This window comes from Sceloporus occidentalis, unplaced genomic scaffold (assembly GCF_023333645.1).
Source record: "Sceloporus occidentalis isolate IW3139 unplaced genomic scaffold, rSceOcc1.0.p SCAF_9, whole genome shotgun sequence".
NCBI classification, from domain to species: Eukaryota; Metazoa; Chordata; class Lepidosauria; order Squamata; family Phrynosomatidae; genus Sceloporus; species Sceloporus occidentalis.
This window is the reverse complement of record NW_028316989.1, coordinates 39,522,807-39,542,176: the sequence shown is the minus strand read 5'-3', so window position 1 is coordinate 39,542,176 and position 19,370 is coordinate 39,522,807. Positions and strand designations below refer to the sequence as shown.

Sequence of the window (19,370 nt, the reverse complement as noted above, 5' to 3'; positions counted from 1 at the left end):
ATGTAGAAGAGTCCCAACACTTTACTTCTCCAAAGGGAAAACATATTCAGATGATATTTTAAGCAGAAGAACAATGGATCAATTGACTAAAGCTTTATCCACCTATTTGTTTTGCTCTCTGTAGTGTCCATATCAAATAGATTACCTCTGCTACACACATAACACAAAATGAGATAAACATTGCATTTCCAACCATAGACATGGAAAGTGATGGGGTGGTGATTTGAAGTGAAAAAATAAGTCTTCTCTGAACGTGCATTTCTTTTAAAAGAAAGGTGCTGGGGCTCCTTTGTACACAGCAGAAGGAGTGAATTTGGGAGAGGAGGCAAACTTAGGTAGGTCTGTCTCACATATTTCTAATGAGAAGCCACTGCATCGGTAAGAGCAGAAGCCTTTCTGGTTACTACTACAACAGCTGCTGTAGGGGAGCATTTTTATATATTAATAGTTTTCTAGCTGTGACTTCTTTAACCTACACACACACTCTTTCATTTCTTCCTAAGAAAGCATATTACTTCTGTTTCTCTATTAGCTGTGGTCATCTTAATTTAGAGGGTGAAAGAAGAATGTGGGCATATGGGAGTAATAAAAATGGTGTGAATCTGCTGTGACATGGTTTTGTGGTTTTCAGGGGATACATTGGCAGATGAAGAGATCATCATCTCAAAGGCATTTTTTCCAGATTAACAATACCAAAGGCCCTTACTTTCATTCAGTGGCATTCTAGAAGTCCCAATATATATGAATTTACATTACATATGTTCACAAAATGCTGCACAACGTATAATCTTTTACCTCCTATGGCTGCTAATTCTCATACTAAACTGTTTGTCCTCTTAATTTAAAAACATCTAGTCCATACTCAAATGTTTATGTAATACTGAAGCTCTTGAAAAGCAGATACATACATATATTTAAGTAGTACTGAGAGAAAAGTACAATTCCATCATAATCAGTGTGAGGGGCTAGGATCCCATCTAGAGAAACTGGATACTATTACAGAAGAAATAAACTCCTGTATCACTTTTTCTTGCCTTTCAGAAATTGGGAATTAAGTATTCAGTATAAAAGTACAATAAAATGTTTCCACTTTAATTACTTCATTGTGGGATATAGGCGGGATACTATCTGAATAGGAACCTTGTGACTTGGTTTTAGATTCTCACGCTGATATTTTGTAGGACTACAACTCAGGAGAACAGGGTCAGAATCCCGCTCAGCCATGGAAATCTTGGGCAAGTCACATTCTCTCAGCCTCAGGGAAAGACAAAGGTAACCCTCCTCTGAACAAATCTGGCCACAAAACCCTCATGATAGATTTGCACTAGGGTCACCTTAAATCGGAAACGACATGAAGGTATACAACAACAAGTAACTGCAATAACAACACAGGTTAATACAGAAATCTGTTTCAAATGACAGGCAAGTCACAGAATCCTGCAGGTTGTTTCTGACATCGTAACTTTTTAGATACAGAATTTAGTTGACCAACTAGACTCTGCAGTTGTGTAAGTCACTATGTACAGTACTACAAATGAGAATTGCTGACTGGCAACTTTCCCCTTATCATTTTCAGCTCTTTTGAAAAGTATCAGTGTTCATATGTGCACAATCACATGCTACCATCAAATTTATTGAGATCAATACTCTTGACATAATACAATTAAATTAGATATGGATGAACTTTTTAAAAAGAAAAGTGGATGTATATCAAGAGATTGCCATTGTATCATAAATCATCTTTCTTTTCCCTATTAAATTACATAGATTTTTTAAATGGATAGAATGGGAAATAATAGTTTTTTTATTATCGTCCTGATAATAAAGCACTGTGAAATAAATAAGTCTCTTCATTCCAAGCTTAGCATAGTATGAGGATAGTTTTTGCAAGATATCTTTGCTCACTCTCTCCTTGTACATTTATGCTATGCAGACTCTTGATATGACAGATTAAAGTATGTTTACAGGTAGTTTTATCTACTACAGGCATTCTAAAAATTTTCATAAGTATTTTATGAATACAGAGCTTGGTGGTCTGAGATGTTAATATTTAATACTCTTAATTCACTTGTTATAATAGGTTTTCTCTGCTAATAGTTACCAGGTGCAAGTACAATACTACATTAGCAGATTTGCAAAGTACTGGAAGCATATTACTTAAAATGACGCATTTCTAAATAAGTACTGAATATCCAGCAGTATGATTAATGGTCTGATAATATACTCTACAATAACTAAGAGAGTATAAGATACCACACATAAAAAGCTTTCTGGTGATACATATGGTTGCAAAACTTGGATCCTTCTTGCAAAAGAGAGATTACTTACTGTAGTTGCTGTTCCGCTCCAGTATTCCTTTTATTTTGCCTCTCTTATCAATCTTGATATACCACTGCGTTCCAGAGAAAAGTCTTCTCACTCTTACATTCCCCCCTTCCATATAATCATAACTTCTGGTATGTCGCTCAGGGGAGGAACAGTTCACATTTGTAGCCATTTGCTCTGAGTTCATATCATTGCAAGCTAATGATATAACACCCATGAGGAAGATAATGTAAAAGTATGATCTGTAGAGCAAAGTTGCCAGGATCCATGTCAATATCCATTTGTGCATTATAGTGCAGTGCTCTGGGTGCTCATGAACAACATAATGAAAAATATCCGTCTTCAGTGGTTCGTTGACCTGTCTTCTCCCTTTCTCTTGAATTTTAAAGTGATTTGACCAGCAACCTCTCCCAGAATTCCAGTCCTCCTGACTTCTTTTAAAATACAGGTGCCATAGACAATTGACCTTTTAAACATATATCCAGCCAGGATAGTCTTTAAAGAGATAGGTAGTAATAAACTCGGCTTCTGTGACCTCCTTTGCTACTTGTATTCATTGCTTGTGCTGAAAGCAAAAGATCTATGAGGAAAGTGGAATGCATAAAATTTTATGGTCATTACATAAGCAAAGAAACTATCATTTATACTATGAGAGTAAAGCAACGGGAAAGCAACAACCTCAAAAGGTTAACACATACAACTTAAGAAGAGTTCTGGCATTAACACAGCATTTTAAAGGTTGATATGCAACCCTGCTTTCTCCTATTTTGCCATCGTCCGTCTGATGATTCAGTTAAATTGCCAAATCCTTCTGTAGAAAACCACATTGCATCCTCTTTCACTTGATTGCTTCATGATCTCTTTTAGGAGTAATTTTTCTAAATGTTCGCTCCAACAACTTAGTTTTAATTATCAGGTTAAATGACTACACATAGCTCTGGTTTTGCATAAACATATGCTCTTCCATTGCCACTGCCTGATAAGAAACTGTCAAGAGCTTGCTTCTGATACTGGAGAGCCACGAAGATGGAAAATGCTGTTAGTAGCTAAGAAATCTTTTAAAGAAGTTTTAAAGAAGACAAATTACTTACTCGCTCTTCTTGATAACAGCTGGACACACAAGTATTTCATTTCTGTTGTCTGTCTTTTGCAACATGAGACGCTCTACTGTAGCTACAAACTTTCCTAGCTTAGAAAGACTGCGACAGAATCATAATTGTTTCCATAAATCAACATGTGCGCAAGAGGGTGTGTGTGAGCGTCTGTGCGTGCACACTGGTGTGTATATGTGAGTGAATGTGTTGTGTTAAGACTTTTCAGTGTTGTTTTCTTTAAGGAAACCTTTGCTGACCTCCCTTGGAAACAATTAGGACAAAAACAGTCAGCTGTCACTTGAATGCAAGAACAAAAATAAAACTATGCTAAGTTCTGTGGTCATCAGGGGGAGTTATAAATATGGTTGATGCCCTCTCTTCTCCAGAAACATGGGGTTCTTTCACTCCAGAATTTGGACACTGTCCTTGCTGGCTGTGTATCTTCAAAAAGACTGGTCCTTTTCTGAAGCAAATGCCCATTTTAACTCCATTTTTAAAGCCTGATGATTACACCTTCAGATTACTGTTCTCCACAGGGAACAGTATGGAAGAGTTATATTTTATAGGCTACTAACTGCTGTAGCTGTTAACTGTTATTTTGCTATGAATTTTCTAAGTATAATCAATCATATCACTGTCAAGAGTTAATTTAATCTGTGGTTTCTGCCTTCTGCCAGTGTCAGCTCTATCAACAACCTACTAGAGGAGCAATACATGTAGAGCAACACACTAAAATTAGCACTTGTTCTGGCTTGGCTCAGCCTCTTGGCATTACAAGTAGTAAGCCCACTCCAACTTGGGTTGAAATAAAAGCAGCAAACATTCTGCTGATCTTTTAAAGCTGGATTGCAACTCCTATGAGTGTAGTACAGGTGTTATGATCACCTTTACAAATATCTCTGGTTTTAGCTACATATTAAGTGAACAATTTGTCATCCTTTGAGACATGAGTCTCATTAGTGTCTATACAAGAACAAGATACATTTTATATAAAATTAGAGGAAGCTGGTATCACTAATGCTAAGGGTCTAGATACAGACCTAGAAGGAAGATACTGTAGGTTCTTCACAGTTATTGCCAAATATCATAACATATGCATATGTAATAGGTATTATTCTTTAATTCCTCACAAATTATAAGTATTCCTGGTACTTCATCCTGGCCATTACCTTATAATGCTTTCTAATAAATAATAATAATAATAAAACTTTTATTTCTATCCTGCTTTTCTGTAGCAAAACAATCAAGGCGGCTACCAACTAAAACATCCATATACAATATTGTACATAAAATTACAATTCCAATGGAAACTTTGAAAATTATAAGAATGTTATATTTTAAAAAAATAAAACAAAAATATTAAAAAATAAAATAAAATTACAATTCCCCGCCCTTAAAAAAGAATTAAATATATTACAATTAAAAAAGTTTTCCATCTATTAATAATAGCATAATGTGGACAGGGTAGTGGTAATACATGTTGTGATGGGGTATCATTCTGTGGTCAAGGAATTTTATTCAGGAAAGGCCTGCCAGAAGAGATCCATCTTGACAGCTTTTTTGAAGCTCTCTAAGTTGGTAATTTTGATGGATCTCATCCAGCAGGCCGTTCAGAGTCTGGGAGCAGTTGTAGAAAAGGCCCTCTGGGAGGTTGCAACTAATCTGGTCTTTAAAGACTGCAATAGATTCCTCCCAGAGGATGTGAGTGTGCAGGGTGGATTGTATGGAAGTAGGCGATCCCTTAAATAGGTTGGACCCAAGGCATGTAGGACTTTAAAGGTAATAACCAACACCTTGTATTGTGCCCGGAAACTAATAGGCAGCCAGTGAAGTGATTTTAGGATAGATGTTATCTGGTCACTCCTAGCTTTTCCGGTGACTAACCTGGCTGCCATGTTTTGTACTAGTTGGAGTTTCTGGACTAAGTACAAGGGTAGCCCCATGTAGAGCACATTACAGAAATCGAGTTGTGAAGTTACCAGTGCATGTACTACAGTTTCTAGGTCCCTTATTTCCAGGAAAGGGCACAGCTGGCATATCAGCCAAAACTGATTACAGGCGCTCCTGATCGTTGCATTCACCTGATTTGTTGTGTGAAGCAACGGATCTAGGAGCACCCCCAGACTGCGGTCACAGTCCTTTGAGGAGAGCATGACCCTATCCAGGATTGGAGGTTGTAACCTGATACCTGGTTTGGGGGCCCCTACTGTAAGTACCTCCGTTTTGTCTGGATTCAACTTGAGCTTGTTTTTCCTCATCCAGTCCATTACCACTTCAAGACACCGATTGAGAGGAGAAATGCCATCTGTCGTCAAAGCTATTGACCAAGACATGGAGAAGTATATTTGGGTGTCGTCAGCGTACTGATAACACCTCGCCCCTTTAGTTAATGTGTCTCATCCTATCACACCATTCTATAAATTATTAACTATTCTTAAGCGGATCTGCTTGTCAATATATATAAAAATTAAAAAAAGAAAAAAACTATTCTACTGAGTTTAAAGTCATATAACATTTACAGTGGGCTCTTCCCTTACGCAAGAGATCCGTTCCAGACCCCACCTGCATAAGGGAAATCCTGCGTATGCTGGAGCCCCATTAAAAATAATGGGGCTCTTGGTCACAGCACAGCACATGCGCCACGAGTGTGCACCCCAATACTTCTTCTGGCACGGATTTCAGAGTATGCTGAAAGCCGCATAAATCGCACCCACGTATGACGCAATGGGATACCCATTAGTTTATATACTGCTCTTGTGGGGCAAAATGAAGACGGCCTGTAACCATTCTAAACAATGCCACTGGGTGACAATGCGGATTTCTTTGCTGCCAATACTGCCACAGCATAGACTTTCCATGAACTCTAGCCTGTGTTCAGTTGGACTCATTCTGAGCCTTCTGCCATTGTTGCTTTAGTTTCCATCCCATTCATTTCAGCACCATCAGCTCCTTGGTAAACCAGGGTGCTCACCTGGCTCCATTCTGTGGGAGGGGGCACATGAAAGCAATCATGTCCACTGCCATGGTCATTTCCCTATTCCAGAAATCAGCCAGGGCTTCAACAGGATCACCTGCCAGAACAAGTAGTTAAGGTTTAGGAAAAATTCTTTCTTCAACTGTTCTGGAATTCAGGAAGTTTGATGTTTCCACACCAGCAAAGAATAATCAAAGCAGGACTGAAGAGACCTATCTAATAGTAAGAACCATGTGTCCAGAAGTACTAATCTTCTAATACAACTTTGAAAGCCACATCCTCAACTACCATTTTGAACCAAAACAAAGAAAAGTATCTTTCTAAATAATTTTTATAATTACAATTTGAAATGGTTCCCTCATCTTAATTCTCCCATTATAATTGGTTTCTCATACAGTATCTGAATATCCTATTGTCATCTCCCATCAATAGGCCAATATTTGAATTACAATTCATCTTTCCTGTCAAGAGGTTACAGAGTATCTGAGCTAAATGCCTTGTCAGTTCCTAAAGTGCTGCATGTTTTTCAAATAAAATAAAGTGATTTTGCATCAGGGCCTGTCATTTTCAAATCTGAAGTCAGTTCTGTGTTTCACAGGTCATAGAGCATAGTGTGTTGGCAATCATCCGTCTAAACCCCTTTCATCCTAAAGAGATGGAATGATCTAATCTAGAGTTCTTTGTGTTTTTATATAGAATAAAGTCAGGAATGTAGGAAAATACTTTGATGTTTTTAAGTTTAATACTGTATTTTATTGAACTAGTCTTTATTATTTTAAAAATGGAAGGCAACAGTCCACAATTGGTGGATTTTCCTGTTCTACTATTGGAGAGAATGTCGTTTTCCTTTCCTCAGTTGCCACTTTATTGATTTAAGCCATTATGCTGACTTTAAGAATTAGGGTATGTTTGTATTCCTAAATCAGTTACCTCTATAATTACCAAATTATTTTATTTCTTTTCAGTCTTTGCCTTATACAATTTTATTTTTTTAGTTTATCTTTATGATGACGTTGTGTGCCTTCAATTCATTCCCAACCTATGACAACTCTAAGGTGAACCTATCATGGGGTTTTCTTGGCAAGACTTTTTAGAGGTGGTTTGCCTTTCCCTTCCTCTGATGCTGAGAAAGTGTGACATGCCCAAGGGCTCCCATTGGGTTTCCACGGCTGAGTGAAGATTTGAACCCTAGTATCCAGAATTATAGTCCAGTGCTCAAAGCACTACAGTACTCTGGCTCTCTCCTCTTTATTATGGTTAGGTATTTATCTCATGCAATTTTGGGTCCATGGGTCCTATAAACATTTTCTGTACTAGTAACATATGTAAGCATGGACTTCTAATTCAGGGCCTGGTTATACTGTATCTGCAATACTCTTTAGATTGGCCTTATGACTGGAAATAAAGTATTATTTGCAAAATTATAAGATCACCCTTTCCCCATGCATGCTCGGATTGTTTATTTTCTCCAACATCAAAATAAATTACTACACTTTACCTGATGTTTTATTTCATTTCCAGAAACCTGGAGATACTCATGCTTTCATTATAAATGTTTCACATGTGTTTTCTTGCAGCTCTGGAAAAGAAATCATTTGGTAAACTGCAGAGCAGTATATTCTTAGTGCTCCTTCAGCTCTGATCTTTTAAAGACTTCAGCAGAACAATCCTAAGCTCACAGAGAATACCATCAATTGGAAAACAGAATGGCCACCATATTCAATTTGTGTTCACATCAAAGGTGGGGCAAAGTAAAACAGTGGAAAATATAAAACTGCATTAAAATGTCAGGCATGCCAAAAGCATCCCTGAAAACATAGGCAGTGCCCATCAGTCAGAAATCATGCCATGCAAAAACAGAGGGTGCCAATTCATGCCAATTGAGCTAGGTTGTGCCTGTTGCACATATCCCCAACTTGCAAGAAACAGTGAAAGCAGCATCTACAGGTAGAGCCAAAAGACACCTCTAGTGTTGTCTGGTAAAGCATTCAAAACATATTTAGGAGATTACTGGTTTCAATTTGCTCCTTGGAAAATATGTTTATCCTCCCTCCCCAGCCCTCTCTGGAATCATAGAAACATAGAACTAATTCTGTAGAATGGAAGAATTGAGGGGACGATCAGTAGAATTGTGGAGGAACATGACCAAATGTATACATGCTTCTCAGGGCACTATTTCAGATATTGCCAGGGCAAAGTATGGTACTTACTCACTGGCATCTCTCAGCTGTTGGAAGGTAGAAGGGTGTTACTGTAACTAGAATAGAAATAGCTGTCCCTGGAGAAAGGTGGGAAATATATTTACTGTTCTCCCCTCAGGTGAAGTATGAGGAAATTAAAATGTTTCATCTCTCACACAGGGGGACAGGAATTTCCATTTGAAATTCGATGTTTTGAATGGGTTTATTGACAGTTAGCACACATAGAAAATAAAGTCCGGTGGACTTCAGGTGGAAAGATCTGGGTTCCCCAGGCCTACCTTACAAGAATATTGGACTTAATCTAAGCTCATGTATTCCTTTCTAAACTGAACAGAGAATACAGATGTCCCATTCAATTATTCAGCTATTTTAAAGCTACTTTTGGGCCACTGTGTTGTTTTATTATAACATATGGCCCTCCAGTTAATGCTGGACTACAAGTCCCAGCATCCTGGTGTAGCCAATGCTGAGAAATCCTTGGAGCTGCAGTCCAGCAACATCTGGATCATGGAAGCTGTATACTTGAAGTCACAGACAAACACATTTTGCAACGTCTGGAGCTTATGACCTAAGATGGCCCTAAAAACCATCAGGCAAGTTAGACCAGAGAAACCCATTGTGTGACACTGGGCAAGTCACACTCTCCAAGCCTCAGCAGAAAACAAAGGCAAGCCCCTTCTGAACAATTTTTGCCAGGAAAACCCTGGTATATGGCTTAGGGTTGCCATAAGTCAGAAATGACTTGAAAGCACACCACAACAACCGTGGAGAGAGTGTGAATTGCACTCCTGCTGCTTAAATGCACAATTTAGTACTTGAAGCCATAAAACCATTCAGAACGAATTTCAAATGGACATTCTTTTCTCATCAGGTCATTTCAAAATGAAGTGTCTGAAAATGCTCAGGCCTAGCCCTGCTAGAGCCCTAAGATCTTCAGGTGAAGGCTTTCTCTTGGTCTGCCACCATCACAGCCTTGCTTGGTGAGGACATGAGAGACAGCCTTCTTTTTGCAAGAAAGGTGGCATAAAAAGGTGACACAGAGGTTAAAGGCTGGTACTGTAGCCACACAACATTGTAAGTTCGATCCTAGAGAAGGGTCCACTGAGGCCTGAAACTGAGGGGCCAGAAAAATGTGTTCTGCAGCCATGCTGGCGTACTTTGCACCAGGGACATGGCAACCACACACACACAGCCCCAATCCAGGCTGCCACCATAGTTATGAACTGCGTCAGCAAAAGGAGCAGTATTTTACCGCTCATTTTTGGCTGGTTTTTGGGGGAAGACGCAGGTCCACTGCAGTTTCCCTCCATGTTTGGGCATGCGTCATCTAAATTCTATGCCCTGAACACAGCTGGAAACCGTGTTTTTCAGCCCGTCTGTTTCAGGCCTCAGCCTTCCATCTGTTCATAGGTTGGTAAAATGAGTACCCAGCTTGTTGGGGGCAATTGCTTACACATTGTAAGCTGCTTTGGGAGTGTTAGTTCACTGATAAGCAGTAGAGAAATCTGCTTGCTATCGCTATCGTTATTGCTATAAAAATGAAATAAAATAAATAAATAGAATAACCCAAGGAGATGGCAACTTTCTCAACTTGTTAATAAAAATTTAAATGGGGCGAGAAAACAAAATTCCACATGTTTATCAAATTGCAATGAATGTTCGTAACATCCCTAAGAGTAACACAGCTGACTTACACAAAGATTAATGGAGATGTGGGAGGCAGTCACTATTACACTTTGCAGCAAGTGCCTCCCTTTCTCTTGCTTACATGTATATTTTGTCCTGCCCTCCTAGCTGTCATCGGTAGAACAGAAAACTGAGTCCCACTGGTACTCTCCTTACATTGGTTGTTGTTCCATGCCTTCAAGGCATTTCTGAAGCCAAAGGTGTGCAATTTACCCAAGGTCACCCAGTGAGTTTCCATGGCTGAGTGGGGAATCAAACCCTGGTCTCCAGAATCATAGTCGAATGTTCAAACCATTGCACCAAGCTGTTACATATTGCCCCTGCACTGTATTAATCTGATTCTTATCATATAATTCCTTTAGTGCTCTAACTGTATGAATTGTTATGCCCACAAACAGTGGGTAAAATATTCCTAAACATGTACCCCAGGTGTTCAGAACAGTTATTTGTTGAATGTATTTTAAATGGGTCAATGAAACAGCACATTCTTGGGATTGTTAAGAGCAGTACACTGTTTTTTGGGGAGGGAGCTCTTAAGCACTAGTTTTCTGCAGGATCTTTCAGGCAGATGGCTTTTTAAAAAATGACCAAAATGATCCCAAGTAAAAATGAGGTATAAGGATAAGCTGATTTTGCAGCAAAAACAATTATTTATTTAAAATGTCAGAAAAAGAAAGCAGAAACCAACAGAACAGCTATACTCAAATGTGAGCTGTTTCTCAATGTAAAAGAAGGCAAAGTAGCATGGAACCTAAAAACCAATCTAAGCAGGCCTAGACGGGTATAGCTATGCTTAGCGGGGTTTACAAAGTAAAACACACACATGGATTTCTCATCCTCTGACATGGGAATTGGAGCAGCAGGTCAAAGAGTGAGAGATTCTCTCTGTGTGTCTGTCTTTCTAACTTGTGGAAGATAAGTCCTTAGAAAATCTTTAAGCATTGCTTAAAAAATCCGACTTACCCCTGCCATGTTGAAGTCTCTTTCAGGATAAAGTCAGGTATTATCATATGCAAAATGCTGCTGATGCCACAAGCCAAGTGCAGCCTAGCTAACTTCCAACTAGAAGCTGTGCTCAGCCAGCCTCTTTTCAAAACTGGGAAGCTCCCAGCTTTGCATTTTGGCCAATTGAGCACGGTTTCTAGCCGGAAGTTAGCCAAGCTGCACTCGGCCAGCGACATCAGCAGCATTTTGTGTATGATAATAACTGCCTGCATCCCAAAAGACGTCAATGCAGCAGGGGTAAGTTGGGTTTTTTAGCAATGCAGTAAACTCCTAAGAGTGAAAGGTACACCTCTGGGTGGAGCACACAACCTCAACATGTCTTTTCAAAACGGTAGAGGTGAATTTACCTTTTGGGGTCTGATAATAGCTCTTAAGTGGTCTGAGCAATGGAGACGATGGAGTTGGACAAAGCCAATAAGTAATAAACATTTACAATTGGGGTATACAATTCCAGCCATTTTGGCAGGTCTCCATCCAACAGAGGTGGGTAAGACAGTTAAGCACTGATTGTTCTCCATCAATGCAACCATATCCTTGCCAGCGGTGGAGGTGGGGGGATGAAGAAATGTTGCAGTCTTGAAGTTTAAAATGAGGTTTTGCTTTGTCCAAGATGGACAGAGTGTCCAGCCCACAGCCCTACTTTTTCCATCATGAATTCTTTAGACTCTGGCAACAGACAGCTTCCCTGTCTTATGCATCAAAATCTAATATTCATATTTACTGAGCATACCATAGAATTTCAGTGACTGCTAGTGAAATATTTTTTTCAAGACACATTTCATAATAAATATTTTGGCACAAAAATTACAACTCATCTGTTTGGTTTTCAGACTAGTCCGTGGTATGGACTTGCAGCAATTAGTAATCTGTAAATTTCCATAGAATCATGGAGTCACAGAATTGGAGAAAACCTCAAGGGCCATCAAGTCCAACCCCCTACCATGCAGGAATAAACAATCAAAGCATTTGCGACAGAAGGCCATTGTTGAGCACCCTTTTGGTTCAGCCGGTCAACCAATTACAAACCCACCTAACAGTTGTATTGCATAGCCCACATTCTACTAGATTGTTTGCAAGAATATCATGGGTTGAGGCCTCTCAAAGACCTTACTGAAATCAAGATATGCTATATCCACAGCATTCCCTTTATCTACCAAGATGGTGATTTGATAAAAAAAAAAAAAGAGAGATTAGATTAGTCTGGCATGACTTGTTTTTCTGAAAGCCATGTTGACCTTTTGTGATCATGGCATTCCCTTCTAAATGTTCACAGACTCTCTGTTTAATGATTTGTTCTAAGAGCCCTGGTGGCACAGTGGTTAAGTGCCTGTACCACAGCCATTCACTCACAAACCTGTAAATCTACATCACTAAACAAACAAACAAACAAATAAATAAAAAGGCTGTGAGTTCAATACCTGCCCAGGGACTCGAGCTCGACTTAGGCTTGCATACTTCCAAGGTTGCTAAAATGAGTACCCAGGTTGTTGGGGGCAATTACCTTACACATTGTAAACCGCTTAGAGAGTGCTTAAGTGCACTGATAAGCTGTATAGAAATGTACTTGCTATTGCTTGCTTGCTATTGTTCTAGAATCTTTCCTGGTATTGATGTCTGACTAACTGTACAATATTTGTTGGGATACTCCCCCACCCCCTTTCTTTGTTATGTATTGTCCACTTTGGGGGTAAATGTTTCATTAATACAGGGGTGAAGACTTTTTCTCCACAAGACACTTTTATGCAGTGGAGCAGGCTGGCACTGAGTAGTTATGGCACTGAGCCATAACTAAAATGTGTGCATTGGCACCCCCCCCCCCCCCATTCTTTCTTGCTTAGCAGGCTGTTGGGGAAAGGGGCAGATAGCTCTTGTTAGATGTCTGAACTGATCTGTTGCATAGATTTTTCAAAATTTTATGACACGGGCGTCTGAGGGGCGCCTGTGCCATAAAACCACACTAAGATCCATTTTACTGTGAAATTAGTGAATGCTCTTCTCTAACACAAGGGTAAACATTTTCCTTAGACATTGGCATGTAGAGTGTGGTTTTTGAGATGGTGGAAATTCAACCTATTGCCAGCATTTTAAGATGGGGGTCCATAAGCAATCATCTATTGTTCTTTGGCAATAATTACTGCTCAGATAAAGGGAGAAATTGGAAGCATGTGCCTGGTCAGCAGAAAGAAGACTCCAGCAAAATATTTTCTCTTTTAAGCAAGAACTGAGAAGTGGGATTTCTCCCACTCAGCAACGACATTTTATGCTGCTTTCTCTAAAAATGTTTATAGTTCCTTGCAGTGTAATACAAAGGGTACATACAACATATGAAGTATGTTGATAGCACAGTATGGTATTCATAGTGTGTATTTTGTAATGGGCAGGAGTGACTCAGGAGCAGGGTCCCATTTCTGCCCCCCAAAAAACTAACGTTTTGGACTGTGATATTCTAAGGCTTGGGATTCAAAAGAATTCTGAATGCGTACCTGAAGTAAAATGTCTTGCTATCACAGACGCTCCTGTTGTGCATCTTATACTATTTAAAATGATTAATAAGCATGATAGGATGTATTGTATGCTGCCTAGATGAGTATTCTTCTGTATGGGTGAGACGGCTGCCATGCCTTTCCCTGACTTAGGTAGAAGGATAGATGTCTCCTAGTTAGCTGCACGGAGAGGGATAGCTTCAATATGCTATTAACAGTTACAAACACAAATCCATCAGTGATACCTTTATTGGCCAACCAAAATGCATAATATACTTGTTGCAAGCTTTCAAAGCTCCATGGGCTTCTTCATCAGGCAAGATGTTACACAGTTGTGACTAATATATCTCTAGAAACTTGAGAACATTTCAAAACTTTAAAATTCAAAATTAACGTTTGGGCAGCAATCTGGAATCCCTGGGTGTTTAGCAGCACTCCTCCTCAGTATCAGATATAATCATGTGTTACTTTCAGCTTGTGGTGAAGATTATCATTAATATGGCCCTACGCTGCAGAAAAGAGCCAGTGTGGTGCAGTGGTTTCAGCATTGCACTACAAGTCTGGAGATCAGGGTTCAGTTCCCTGCTCAGCCATGGAAACTCATTGGACAATCTTGGGCGAGTCACACACACTCAGCCCCAGAAAACCCTATGCCTTTCTTCCAGACCTTTCACCATTTTAGTCTTCTTCCTCTGGACATGTTCCATCTTGTCAACATCCTTCTTAAATTGTGGTGCCCAGAACTGGACACAGTATTCCAGGTGACACCTGACCAAAGTAGAATAGAGTGGCACTATTGCTTCCCTTGATCTAGACACTAGACTTCTATTGAAGAAGCCTACAATTATATTGGCTTTATGAGCTGCCACAAACACTGTTGACTCATGTTCAGCTTGTGGTCTTCTAAGACTTCTAGATCTCTTTATCATGAACAGTTGTCTAGCCAAGTGTCTCCCATCTGTGCATTTCATTTTTTCTGCCTAAGCTAGGATAGACTGCAGCAGTTTGATTTTGTCTGAGCCTACTGGGAAGGGCAAGATTTTGGTTTCTCTTCTCTCCCGTACTGAGTTAATTGAGGGCATGGGTATCATGCCAGGGGTATAAACTGAATAAATTAATTAAATTACATTTGCACTTTGAACTCAATTTATAGCCACTGAAGTAATGTGAGAACAAAGACAGAAGCTGCAACATTTTAATAGCAGCTGAAAAAGTGGGACAATATAGGATTAATCAGGACTTACCCTGACAAATCAGGGCAGTCAGAGAGCATGCCTTTTCTCTTTCTTATTGAAAAATATAGACTAGTCAAGTCCACAGATTGCCCTGCACTGCTAACACAGTTTAAATCAGTAATATAATGCTTTTTACTTTTCTTCAGCTTTATCTTTCAAGCCTCCAATCTGGATTTTTTTTCTTCATGGGTATTTCACAGAACTTCTTTAAGCATTCATTATAGTAACCTTTACATTTATTCTTAACCTGATATGGCTCTTACAGTATAATCAAAAATTGTTGCCGAGAATGTTGGTGGTCTCAGCCATACTCTCATTTTTAAGAGTGGATGTGGAAAGTTTTATTTTAAACTATTTCAAAAGCCTTCTACCCCTTCTAAAAGACTTACATAGTCTCTACTGCCACCCCAAGTTTCTACAAATATCCTGGGGGCATTCTTTTTATTTGAATTGATTTTCTATAGTTGTTTATCATTTCTTTTTTTCAGTCTGGTCATGGAAAGCACATCTGGTTTCTATTTTAATTAGTTTTCCTCCGGGAGCAACATCATATTAGAGAGAGCTAGCAATGGTAAAACAATAATCCATAATGATGCAACTTTTGGTAATTTAAAACTGTTTCTTCCACTGTTTTTAGAAGTGTGCTAATGGTATAGGCCAGTGGATACTGTAGATAAAACTCACAAAGAGCTTTAATAACAGATATTTGGATACATTGACATAAGAGAACAATTTAGGGCAATCAATGATTCCTGCATCTTATTGTAGTTGTTAACTATGGTGAAGCCCTTTGGCTATGCTTTTACAGTACTTAGTTCAGAGTAGGCCCATTGGGCTTCCAATGACTCCTGATAATCTATTTAAGCCGTATAGGACTTGTTGTTGTTGTATACCTTCAAGTCATTTCTAACTCATAGCAACCCTATCATGGGGTTTTCTTGGCAAGATTTTAGGACACCATTTATACTGGCGTTGAACTGAAAGCTGTATTTCAGAGGAAGGAAGTAGCAAAACCAACTCTGAGTATCCCTTGCCTAAGAAAACTCTATAACATCCGTGGAGTCACCATAAATTGGCAGGTGACTGTCTGCATGGGGCAGAATACTTGGGGCCAGGACTGCCCCCAGAATTAGAATAATAGAATCATAAAATTGCCCCAATATGCCCTCGTAAACTGGGGCGCTCTGTTCTAATGCTGGGTGGCTGTTTGCATGTGCATAACATTGTGCCGCCCAGCACAACCACCACTGTGGCACATCACTCACTCTGAATTTGGAACGAGGCACCCAGCATTGGCCACATCTGGTGTCTTGTTCTGACCTGGGAATGAGTGATGCTTACCTTCAATGGCCACGCTGGGTGGCACAGCAGGATGTGTTTTAAACAGTCACTAGGCATCAGAACAGAGGGATTTGAAATTCTCAAGCATTTTTACATTCCTACAGGAAAATACCCAGCCCCTCTTTTAAAAACCCAGTGCCATTATGGGCTACAAATCAAGCACTCACTGAAGAGGTCAAGCATTACTGACAACTGCTAGGTCATCCACTTTCCTCGACTGGCCAATACTAACGAAGCCCATGAAAAAACTCAACTGGACAATGTTATTACATTGTCACAAAGATGCTAGTGAGGTAATTTTTCTTTGCTGCCCTCATTATCACAGAGATGTGGGTTTTTTCCCCCCGGATTTCCATATACTTTAATACCACAGCTGTTTAGGTCCTCCCCTTAGCTGCTTTTATCCAAGACTTACAAAAGTGTGTCTCCAGAATCCTCAATTTCATCAGCCTTCTGGGGCAGACCGACCATGGGATAGGTACACTACTCCTCTAGAGAGAAAATACCACTTTTATTTTAAGAAATGTTATTTTATTTTTTAAAAATGCTATGATTCTCTGATTCTAAGTGCACCCTCCACTTGCTAGATGTAAACAAATAGGTCCTCTGCCACAATCTCTCTTTTAGTTCTGTATAAAATGGTATTTATACATCTAGCTGCAAATACAGACACCTCTGTTGCTTTTAGTTGTGCTGATATCTTCAGCACTACTGATAAGGCATGAGAAAGTACAATACCCACACAAAAGGTGAAAAACTCATGCTCCAGTAACATGGGGAAATTCCTTCCCAGCCCCCAAAGGTGACCATCTAAAGCCTAGGAATATGTGAAATACAGCAACACAATAAAGAGTGAGTGGGTAGGTCACTCAGAGGCCAGGCCAAAAGCAGCTCTACCAAACCCTCAGCACTGGTCCCAATGATGCCTGGTATGACAGCACCCCTCCAGGCTGCATCAAGGTAAGCCTGGCTGATGTTGTTCAAGTAAGAGAGAATGTTTTAAAATTGGTTCCTTCTGCGCAGCTGGAAATGGTATAGTCCAGCAAATATTTTTCAGTCTGTTCCTGTATTTTGTCTCTTGTTGGACCACATAAGTCATTGGGATGCTACATCATGTTCCTTTGGCTCAGGATCAATATGTAGGAGACGAAATAGGTTCTATATCTCAATCTATCTACGTAAAGAGGTCAAACCATGTATGTGACAGATACTAGGAGGAACTCAGAAATAGATACAGATACCCCACACCAATTTCTCTACAATTAGTGCTGTCAGAATAGATGATGTGGCTCTTGTGAAGCTTGATTCAAAGTACACTTTGTTTAAAATATTAGTAATTGTATTTGGATATTTATTTTTGGATATTTATTATTGAAAAATGCTCATATGCACTGCATCTAGCCCAATAACACAGTGATCAAGATAACATGGAAAGACTAGTATTTTTCTCTATTGTGGAATGAAAGTGTGCTAATTAATTAACTTGAAGAAATAGAATCCCTGTGGAGTCCAAGGGATGTTTTCATCAGACAAAACCTCTGCTCAGCTGTTTGAAGCTCAAACACATACCTTCTCCAAACGCTACTGCTTAAATCATGGAATCAAATCAGATGCTCTTTCTGGCCAAAAATGTGTTACAAAACCTCATATCCCAGTAGGGATCCCAGTCTTCATTATTCTGTGTGCTCCTCAAATCTGGAAGGCTTTTGCTGGGAAAAAAAATATTGGCTCTTTCTAAACTATTTTCTGGTGTGGACAGCCAGTTTGGAGCTTTTCGTGATCTTTTTTTAGAGGCAATAAACTCCATAGTGGGTTGATGGAAGACTGAGGTCCTGGAAGATATCTTTGGCACAAGCTTGTCCTCTCTAAACAGTTTTATCACGAGAAGTCCTTCCAAATCAGACCAAAAGGTCTAGCTGAGTTAGGCGGAATATGCTTGAAAGATATGCTGTTCCTAAACCTTTAACAATCCTAAGTAAAGTCAGCTAAATTATTTATAGTTGATTCCATTGCTGCAGAAATATTTAGGATTGTTTGATTAAATCTGAATAACATTCTAGGAAAAGTAAAATAGCTATCTTTTCAAGAACATATATCACTAAATAAATAAATAAATGCTTCCTGGCAGATCTATCCTTCAGAGATAGAATCTGATCTCCAGATCTGAAGACTTGCCAGGTTCCTGCCAACCAGGACATGAGGTGGAAGGGGATATTGTGTGTATGTTATTTTTATCCTTTAGTTGTCCATGGCCAACACTTTTTATTTCCCCTCCAGTTGCTTCCAATGATAAAGAAATGGCAAAGGGGTGTGAAGCACCTTTGAAACTAGGAAGCCTATCACAAAAAACAAAAAAACAAAAAACAAAGCTGAAACGAAGCCAGACAGTAGCAGCTTTCTTCATGCCATATCACTTTGACAATCCTCTCCCATGAAGTGCTAGGATGCCATGCGGTAAGGCACAGAGAAACCTGCTACTTTTTGGCTCCGTTTTGGCTTTATTTTCTGCTACAATAAAGCTCTGATTTATTTTAACATTAGCTTTAATGCTCAAAGGAACACCTTTGAGACTGACTGGTTTATATTGCATGAGTTTTCTTGGCTAGCAATCCACCTGGATGAGGGCAAACAAATTGAAGCCAAATCCAGGCAGGACAGAGATGCTCCTGGTCAGATGAAAGGCAGATAAGGGAATATGGATTCCGACTGTGTCAGATAGGGTCACACTCATCCTTTGAATGCTGCCTTTGAAAAGTGTTCTGAAACTTACACATTTTACACACAGTTTGCACCATTTCAGTGGCTGTCGCTAGACTCTGGAAGTCCTTTCCTAGGTAGGAACTGCCTGTTGTCTTTCCGTCATGGGGCAGGCTTTTAAAATGGAAGGTTTTTAGTTTTTAAAGACTGGGCTGAAGGTGCCAGATTGTTTTAGACTGAACTGCTTTAATTGCTTTTCGTCTTTTAATGGTATTTTATATTTTTAAGTGTAGTTTGCAATCATTTCAATACGGTGATTCCTTTCTAAC

The 19,370-nt window shown here is 39.4% G+C and overlaps 2 protein-coding genes across 5 annotated transcripts in view; one reads left to right on the top strand and one right to left on the bottom strand.

Moving 5' to 3' along the window:
- FGF7 (fibroblast growth factor 7) overlaps positions 1-3,602 on the bottom strand; it is a 39,854-nt gene extending 36,252 nt beyond the window's left edge. Inside the window, exons 1-2 of one of the 2 annotated variants that reach the window (XM_089538972.1) lie at positions 3,417-3,602; positions 2,329-2,905 (exon numbers count right to left, since the gene is read on the bottom strand). In XM_089538972.1, coding sequence (XP_089395098.1) covers positions 2,329-2,614 — 286 coding nt within the window. In that variant the 5' untranslated portion in view covers positions 2,615-2,905; positions 3,417-3,602. The remainder of the gene's footprint in view (positions 1-2,328; positions 2,906-3,416) is intronic. The other variant, XM_089538973.1, reaches the window with a different exon arrangement.
- The window catches only part of FAM227B (family with sequence similarity 227 member B), a 100,427-nt gene that overhangs the window by 60,174 nt on the left and 20,883 nt on the right, over positions 1-19,370 (top strand). The gene's annotated exons all lie outside the window — the stretch shown is intronic.